At 38.8% G+C, this 10155-nt stretch overlaps 1 protein-coding gene across 1 annotated transcript; it reads right to left on the bottom strand.

Moving 5' to 3' along the window:
• Positions 1-2357: 2357 nt before the first annotated feature.
• Positions 2358-9948, bottom strand: LOC145098601 (uncharacterized). Its single transcript, XM_079036226.1, has 4 exons — positions 9434-9948; positions 2912-2940; positions 2762-2812; positions 2358-2398 (listed from the first exon to the last, which is right to left on the bottom strand). Exons 1-4 carry the CDS (start codon positions 9946-9948, stop codon positions 2358-2360), a joined length of 636 nt encoding a protein of 211 aa, XP_078892352.1.
• Between the last annotated feature and the right edge of the window lie 207 nt (positions 9949-10155).

Below are 10155 nucleotides of genomic sequence, written 5' to 3'. Positions count from 1 at the left end.
AGACTCAAAGTCCGAGTACCGAAGCTGAAATAGCAGAAATGAGTCGAGTACCATACGCTTCCGCAGTTGGCTCAATCATGTACGCTATGACTTGTACTCGCCCTGATGTAGCCTTCGCTTTGAGCATGGTTAGCAGATATCAAGGGAATCCTGGCAGAGCCCATTGGATTACGGTGAAGAATATCCTTAAGTATCTTCGGAGGACGAAGGAATGGTTCTTAGTCCTCGGAGGGAGTGATGACTTGAAGGTGCGAGGGTATAGTGACGCCAATTTTCAGACCGACAGGGACAACTACCGTTCGCAGTCGGGCTGGGTCTTTACCCTAAACGGAGGAGCAGTGACATGGAAGAGTTCGAAGCAGGAAACCGTATCTGATTCAACGTGCGAATCAGAATACATTGCAGCGAGCGAAGCGTCGAAGGAGGCAATATGGCTGAAGAACTTCATCGGTGATCTTGGAGTTGTACCCGCCATAAAGGAACCCATGGAGATTTTCTGTGATAACGAAGGAGCGGTTGCCTTGACCAAGGAACCGAAGGATCATGGTAGATCAAGACATATCGACAAAAAATATCACTTTATTAGACATCGTGTAGAAGAAAGACAACTTGTAGTGAAGAGGATATCATCAGAAGATAACCCAACAGATCCGCTTACGAAGGGACTGAGTAGGGTTAAGCACTTGCAGCATGCTAGGAGTATTGGGCTGAAGGATGATATTAGCATAGATTAGATAGTATTAGAAACGTGTAATAGATAAATGTAATTAACATTTGATGATTAAATAAAGGAGTTTTATTTATGAGTAATGTTAATATCTTATGTTAATTGTTTAACTATTGTTTCACTTTGCATGTTTTGACTTCCAGAATAATTGAGGAATAATCGAATTGTTCAAATTGTTCACAATCGTTCATATGTTGGAAGTAGATATGAATGAAGATTGTCATGAATTGGTGTGTAGATTGTCTAAATGGTGTTAGACATAGCAAAGGGTTGCTGCAACGTTCATGAGTGTTTATGAACTAGTTTTGAGCATTGGAACAAACCCGCGCTTGTTGGAATCACCTTATGGAATATGATATAAAAGGGTGATCGCAAGACGATAATATCATATAATCTTAAAACCTAGATATATGATTTGTTATTTGTTAATTGATTGTACATTGATAATGCGAAAACGCATCAGTAACTTGGTGTTATAAAACGCATTGTTGTGTATAGTTGGTTAATGAATAAGTAAATGCATATAAGTCGAAGTTTATCTGTAACTTTTATCCCAAGAGGGTAAAAGCGATATCTCGGCCGCTCGATGATTTGATTTGACTTATGTGACGGGCCCGGTCAGAACTGAATTGATGTGTTCGATTAAGTTCTATGTCAAATAAATCAGAGATCGAGAAACCTAAATGCTTGACTAACCATTCCATAGGATTGTCAGCATGATATCTAACAGAGGACTGTACGATCCCTTATCTAAAGGACAAGATTGATTAGATCAGAGTTTGACAGCGTCTTTGAGAGCTACGATTGCAAACCGAATTGTACTTGTGCATATAGTTACTAGACTTATCCAAGTGGGAGACTGTTGGAATAGCGTCTAAGGCTGCAACTATATTAGGCAAGTATTTGACCCGGTTGTGCATGGTCCTTTTGGGTTGCCTTCACCATAGCAACTTGATAGGATGATTTATTAAGAGAGAATAAATATTATTAATATATTATGAGAATAATATAAAGAATAATAATATTGTTATTTGATTAATATAAGTCATAAATTAATTAGAATTAATTTGGTGACTTAAAGAGATTAATTAAATAAGAGGGTATAAACTGTCAATTGTTTGATAGTTAAACTTTAGACTGTAAATCCATATTGGATAGGGGTGGACAGATTCTAGAAGCTAAGGATAGCTTAAATCGTCCAAGTCTATCTAAGGAATGGATTTGGATTGCTTTAAGAGAAGATTATCCAATTAGGGTTTAAGTTGTAACCCTTAAGAAGTCTACAAGTATAAATAGACCCTATGGCAAAGGGAAATCGGCACTTGATCTCTAGTAGAGAACCTCTGGCCGAATTCCTCCCCTCTCCTCTCTCTCAAATCATCCTCCTTGCTATTTGGTGTTTGTAAGCCATTAGAGGAGTGATAATTGTGACTCTAGAGCTCCAAGACAACAAGATCAAACAAGAGATTCAAAGGTATGATTCTAGATCTGATTTAGTATTGTTCTTATACCTAATTAGTCATTAGAAGTCTTGGATTCAAAGCATGTTTAATTAGAAAGTCTAGATCCGAGCATTAGGGTTTTACATGCGCACATAGGAAAGTTCTTATGGCTAAAACCCATCAGGCTTTTACAAATTCACATCAACAACTTGAGACTTTTCTTTAGGGACTGTAACAACAAAAGTGTAAAAAGTTTAGCGTCGGTTTTTTTTATGTAGTCAAACACCTAATGCTCACCTTTGCAGTTTTTCCATCATATAATAACAAAACAAAATTGGTCAAATGGATATCGAACTTACATGATTCGTACATTACAACATGGACAAAATTTGTGGGTGTTCTTTGTAGACAATCCAACCTTCACCTCTGCAGTTTTTCCATCATATAATAACAACCTCTTTTATTAATATAATTATTCATTATCACATTTATTAAATGATTTTTTTTTTAAAAAAAAGGAAAAACATTGTATTTCTTATTTTAAAAATTCTAAAGTAGTTAATAGCAAGGTTAAAATATAATTAAGTTTTACCTTTAGCATCAATGATTTGTTTCTGCTGGGCATCTCCCATGTCGGGCACACCTGCTACACCAAAAAAACATGATTATTATAAATATAATAATATGTATTAAGATTTAGTTGTAAATTTGTGTATATAAAATTTTTTTAACTTTTTTCTACCTGTTGCTACACCAGTTTGATCTGTTTCCCTGAATATACAAACAGAAAACTGATATCAAACCATGAATATGAATGACATGGTGAAGTGAAAATCAACAGTTGAGTTGACCTATTAGAAAATAGGATAAACATTTTACTGAGTGGGTGGTTGCCTACCAGACAAAAGAGATTGCTGCAATGTGATCATTTGTTGTAAATTGTAACAACAATAGTTGAATGGATGCGTAGACCAGTGGCAGTGGCGAAACCGACAACAATTGAAGACTTCATATCAATTTTGGACCTGGAACCTTGAAAAAAAGGCTAAAACTGAAAAAGGTTTTAGTTTTGAACTAAACAATGAAAAGATCAGAAAGCACAAGGACCATTTCTGTAATGACTCTAAATTACAAAAAGGTCCCTATGTTTTCTGATTTTTCTAGTTTTTAATCTAAAATGAAACTTTTTTTCAGTTGTGGTTCTTATTTCAATGTTTTATATCAGTTTGGTCCCCGTAGCCTTAAAATAAGAACCAAAACGATATAAAACGTTGAGTTACGTTAGGAGTGCTTTTGGTATAATAGAGTGAGATGACAAAGAAATTGAACAAACATCATAATTAAGATGTATAATTTCAATTTTCAGTTGTTACAAATACAACAACTACCCTTTCTCACAACCTAAAGTAAAAAAATTACACAAAATGATATATCGTAGAACCAACAATTACATATAAAAAAAATTATATGTATTTTTACAAAGATTAAAACTTTCAGGAAATAAGATACTTACAAAATCGTTATTTAAGATTTTTACTTGATGAACGTTTTACATAAATGGATGGTGGCTGACGACGGTGGGAAATCGGAGATGGAAACTACACACTTGCGCCTAGAAAGAGAAGCCTTCCTGCAACTATGGTAAATGGGTAATTAGTAAGTGTGCAACAGTTTGTGTTTTAATAAAGTTATAGCGAGAAACCTACCGGTTGTCGATTACGACGTGGCAAGTCTTCTGAAACCTCCGGGAGTCCCCCAGATGCAACTTGCGATGACGCATGCAGTGGCGACCAAGCCCACGATGTGGACAAAGGTGTCACGACATGGAAAGGGCAGATTTTGCCCTATAAATATATTTGAAGGGCCAGCCGAGTTTGGTTGTTCATTCTCTCATCTCTCACCCATATTACATCGTTTTGCATGCAATTTTAACCCCCCGAAGCCCCGATATCATACCGAGACCCGAAGCAAGTCCCGAAGACCGAAGATCCCGAGAAGAAAAGAGTTTCCGAGCCGAAGCTCTGCCCGCGAGAAACCCGGTGTGTGAAGTGGTCCCGGTTTCACCGAAGAATACTACCATTGCAAGCCATAGTGCTGTCCGATCATCTTCTGATCAAGTGAGTGTGTGGTCACTTTCTTCTAACACATAAATATTAAGTATTTGCTATGAAATACGTGCTATGTGTTTATATATTGTTGTTTATTTGAGATGCTGGTGGAATGCATGAACTATATAGGTTTTAATGAGTTAAACTGTATACGTATTTAGTAACTACAAATATGTTGGGTAGGACAAGGGTAGATGAGATCCGTGAGTATGGATCAGATCAAGAGATTAGTTTAGATCCCTGAGTAGGGATCAGATCAAGAGGCTAGTATTAGATCTGTGAGTATGGATTAGACCAAGAGGTTAGTTTTAGATCCGGGAGTATGGATCAGGTAAAGAGATAAAACTTGTTATTAGTCCGGGAGTATGGATTAAGACTAAGTTAATTGTCCCTAGTCCGGGAGTATGGATTGGGCACAGTTATAGATCCGGGAGTATGGATCAGATCAGGATTAGGGTATAGTTAATTGTCCCTATTTCGGGAGTATGGAATGGGTACAATTATTGATCCGAGAGTATGGATCAGATCAGGAGATTAGTTTTAGATCCGTGAGTATGGATCAGGTGAAAAGGTAGTTTTAGATCCGTGAGTATGGATCAGGGGAAAATGTTAGTTTTAGATCCGTGAGTATGGATCGGGTGAAAATGTTAGTTTTAGATCTGTGAGTAGGGGTCAGGTAAAGAGGAAAATTTTAGATACGAGAGTTTAGATCGTGTCGTTGTGAGGATCGATGGGGTGGGATAAGAGTTGCCTTTATATGGTGAAAATGTACAAGTTTGAATGTTCTATATTTATAAATATATGATATAACATTGTGGGATGCAAACCCTATATGCTCACCAGGCTCCCAAGTCTGACCCACTCAGTTTTCTTGGTATCACAGGTATCGATACGAAGACATATTTCACAAAGAGATTTAAAGGAGATATAAATCATTAGTGTAATTAAATGTAAGTTCTGTTTATGCTTATATGTCTGTATCGGAACATGACATCCCGAGGTTTTATTATTAAATGAAAATACATTTTCTTTGAGAAGTGTTTTGATAAGTTATTATCATATCTTGTTTTGGGAACAAATTCCGCAACCGTTTTCTTTAAAAGATTACTCTGATTTTAAAAACAAAGCATAAACAAATCGGTATTTTTTGGCCGTGAAATTGGAGATGTCACACAAGACAACTCCTCTAGGTGAGTACGGAGGGATGGTCAGTCACAGTCCCAATGGAACATGCATACAATGAAGAACCTCTATTGTAGGGAGAAAGAAGATGGATAGTCTCGTGTGGAGCTCTTCTTTTAAGTGTACACTCTTATCATGAAAGTTGCATGATCTCACGTCTGAAAGCTGCTCTCATGTGTGATTGGGTATCATCGCTCTTGCACCATTATAGGAATCAATTCACTTAGTGTTGGCCCGAACCTCCCGTAGTATCTGACTCGACCGAATCCCTAACATCACTAATTTGCGAAAAAAAACAAATTGAACTATATATAATAAAACATACTTATATAAATGAATATCAAACGTTGGGTGACCAAAATGTAAGATAATTTTGTTCATTAATTGAATCGGTCACCCATATAAGATAATCACAACTTGGAATTGCTAGTTTGAGCTTCTCGTTTTTTTTAAGTTTACGAAACATACTTGAAGGTAACGTTATAACATATCAAAATTTTTACCAAGTAAACCTTTGACTTGAGATGTGGTTCCCAAAAGTATGTAAATGGAACCAAGAGATAGTAATCTGAATGGTCTAAGTTGTGAAAATGACCATGTGTGGAGCATAAAGATGTAGGCTCCTTTTCAAACTTGTCATTTTCCAAATATGATGAAAATGACCAAATGTGGGCTAAAAGACTCTCTAAAATCCTAAGGAAATCGCAAAAAAATGTTGATGTAAAGAGACTGGATATGGATTCTACTCGGGGACAAGCACCGGTGCTTCATCATAATGATTTAAACATGATCAAGTGTGATCCTGTCAGCGGTATGGACCGCAGGCTAAAAACATCCGTTGTTATAGTATATCCTACAGTTGTTATTATTGCATGCATAATTCTTCATGAGAACTACATGGCCATGATCACTTATCCCTTTAAGATCTTGCAGTTAATCCCAAGTATGAAGTCCCAAACTGCAGCCTAATGGTCCCGTTTCAATATGTGAGATAACAACAAGATCCTGGACCAATAATGATACAATAACTATGAACCTGTTCCATGGCATCCAAGGGGGTGAGAATAAACAGACAACAAAAATGCATGTATGCTAATGTCCTAACCTAAATGACATGCAAAAATAAATTGGAAAAGAAGAAAATAAAATCATTTTGGAATTTTATAAAAAAAATGAATACAAATTAACTAAAGACTAATATGTTATGCAACCTAAAAAATGAATGAAAAAGTAAAGAAAAAGGGAATACCCCACCCCAAGCTTAAGAACAAGCATTGTCCTTAATGCTTAAGGTAAGGGGCAGAAATGACCTGAATCAAAGGATAGGGCAGCGGAAAACATTTATGGTGGTAGTGGTAGTCCCACATGTCCTGGACCTGACGGGAAGTGGATGGAAAAGACTGCTCTAGTCTACTAACGCAAGTCCCCACATCCTGAATGGCTCGGGTGTTCTCCTGTGTTTGAATGTCGATGCGCTGAATGGTGGAGAACATTGTGACAAACTGGTCAAAGAATGTAGGGGGAAATATGATGGGATGTCATGTCCCCCCTGCTGATGCGGATGATACTGAGGCTGGTCAAAATGTTGTGGAGGGGCCTGGAAGTGGTCATGCTGATACATCGACTGTTGCATCGAAGGCTGGTTAAAATGGTCTTCTGCCTCAGGAAGCTCTTCTTCATCTTCTTGTTCTTCATCCTTAGATTCGGGTAGCACACCCACTAGAGTCAACTGATCCGGAGGGATCCAAGTGTCGGGTTCATTCTGTGAGAATGAATCACCTACCTAGCTGGAAAGGATATAAACCGGATGCTTGTCACCGTCGACCCAACTGTACGAGTCATTGCCCCGACTGGCCAACATCTCTGCTCGCTCAAGAGCAAAACAATCCACTAGGAAGTTGGATTGGTAGTAGCCAACGGGCAAGTAATGGGGGCAGGGAAGTCTAGGCCGACGGCTCGACCTATGATGGTAATAAGCCCCCTAATATGGATTTCTCCGGTGGCGCACTGACGAAAGGCCATGCATTTATCGAGGAAAAATGTGGAGAAATCAAGTTCACCACCCCGTGACATGCAGTGTAGAAAGAAGAGCTCACATATATTTATTTGACCTAAATTTAGGCAACCGAAGATGCTTGTGGTGAGAATTTTGTGCGAAATTCACCAACAAGGATGAACTATATGTTTGGACCTCTGGCGGCTCGAATTGAACGTGTGGAGACCGGTTATTTGGGACCAAAAACGTGTGCTAGGAGAACACAAGAAGCTAATGTACTTTTGAGAATGGATGGTTGTCACGTTTGTGCGATCGACACCTATAATGGAATTCAGCCGTCCGTATGAGAACTGATGACTTTGACCCTATAATTGGAAAGTAAGGACTTAGGCTTCATGATCTACAATGAAGGTGGACAATAATTCTAGAGTGGGCACTTCGTAGGTCCTGTCACAGAGATTAAGAAAACCACCCCAACACATCATACAGAACATAGTGCCTACACTGACGCGTACCCCAAGCTTCGTCATTGACTCTTCATGGTAAAACTTTGTGGGTCGGCCTGGACATCCACGAAGGTTAGACCGATATGTTTTGATTTCCGCCTTTTTAAGGGAAGGATCGCTTCCCTTGTTTTCGCTTTTCTTTCCCGTGGCATTTTGTGAAGTTCTGACGGCATCCTTTCATGGGTTAGGATCAACGGATGATCCATGTGTGCGTGCACGAGTTGTAGTTTTGCCCATTTTTAATACCTACAATTACGAAAACAATCCACCAAAGTAATCTCTCCCTCACCACTCTCAAAATAATATAACAATGTTTAAATCGAACACAAACAATTCCAATAAATAATTGCACCCAACTTTTGATAATTCAAAACGGTTTAAACAACACCACTCGGTTCTATTTGACAATTCCAACAAAAATTTGGTAGCATTTATAGTCAAAGTGAACAAATCCCAACCGAAGTTTAAACACTTTTGAATCAAGTTTCCAAGCAAAATTGACCAATTTCAACCATTCTCAAACCAATCTTTCTAAATAATTCGGGTAATAACTAACGATCATAGGCAATTTTCAAAGCATAATTGGTTGTAATTATTGTATTAAAGTAATGCAATGTAATAAAGCCAAGGAAAGAAGATACCTGATTCGATTGTTTTCATCCCCAAAAATTGAACTTGAACCTGAAATCTGCTACCGTGTACCCCAAGCTTAGTGCTTGTTCATGGGTGCCAAAATACAAGACTTGTTCAATAAAAAAAATTTCAAATTGATTCTTGCAAAAACTCCGGCGGCGGCTCGTGGTGGCTGAAAATTTCCGGCGAATTTTTTTGTGAGAAATTGTGGTTTCGTTCGGTTAGAAGTGTAGAGCTTGGAAAAATGAAACACTTTGGTGGTGTCGGAATCGCGAGAGGTGGACGAAGTTGGCCGGAAAGCGGCAAGGTGGTGGTGGTCGTGCCCCCACTTCCGGCAACAAATCGGGAAATATATTGGGTGAGGTTTGTAGAGGAGGAAAAATGGTGAAGAATGGCGGTGGTCTCGCGGGATTCTGATCGGTAGAACTCCGGGAATCAAGTTTTTGTAGGGAGTGGGGTTTTGTGTTCTTGAGCTCTAGAGAGGAAATGATGGAAGTGTTGTAGGGTTTAATAAAGAAGAAGAGTGGCTGGAGTTTTAATCTATGGTCAATTGAGGTCAACACCCGGTCAATGTTAGTCAACTCACTAAAACACATGGTCAACGAAAGTTAAATTCGAGTCAACAAAATTTGTCTTGGTCGTTGGCGTGTGCACGGGTCGCGAAAAGGCAGCACGAGGCCACGCAGGTCTCTCATGGTGAAGAGGTTCGTTTCAAGTCGAGTGTTTCAAGCATCAGGTATACCCGCGTAGACAGGCCGTGTATGGGCACGTGGAAGGGTAAGAGGGGGGCGCAAGGGGGCATGGGAAAGACATGAAAGCACAATGCTTTCCAAAAATGCCATTCTTTAACGTCTTTGGCGAGATATCCTCCTGGCTTGCTTGAACACCTCGGTACATCCAAATGGACGATTTCAAGAGCATTATCATTGAAACCTTCATAGTATGGCTTCAAACGGTGCCTATTGACTTTGAGATTTTGTACCATTTCTTCACTTTGAATTTGTACCACTCCATGGTCAAAAAAATTTATTACAACAAAAGGCCCAATCCACCTTGGTCTTAACTTGCCCGAAAATAACTTCAATCGTGAATGGTAGAGTAAAACCCTATGTCCCGGTTCAAAATGCTTCCTGGTGATGGACTTGTCATGGAAAAGCTTAGTTTTCTCCTTGTAAATTCTCGAGTTTTCAAAAGAGTCATTTCTTAATTCTTCTAACTCTTGAATTTGAAGCTTCCTATGTCTTCCTGTCTCATCAACATTGAAATTGCATTGCTTGACCACCCAAAATGCACGGTGCTCTAGTTCCACAGGAAGATGACATGGCTTTCCAAATACCAATCTAAATGGAGACATGCATATCGGGGTCTTGTAAGCGGTCCGGTAGGCCTATAAGGCATCATCAAGCCTCAAACTCCAATCCTTTCTTGTTGAGTTCACTATTTTCTCAAGGATGGACTTCACTTCCCGATTTGAGACCTCCACTTGACCGTTTGATTGAGGGTGGTAGGCAATAGAAACACAGTGGGTCACATTGTACTTCTTCAATAAAGCCTCTATCAC

The sequence above is a fragment of the Lactuca serriola genome, chromosome 4, assembly GCF_051521515.1.
Source record: "Lactuca serriola cultivar US96UC23 chromosome 4, Lser_US96UC23_V15, whole genome shotgun sequence".
In the NCBI taxonomy this organism is placed as follows: domain Eukaryota; kingdom Viridiplantae; phylum Streptophyta; class Magnoliopsida; order Asterales; family Asteraceae; genus Lactuca; species Lactuca serriola.
Note: the sequence above shows the minus strand (reverse complement) of the source record. Positions and strands in the feature narration are given on the sequence as shown.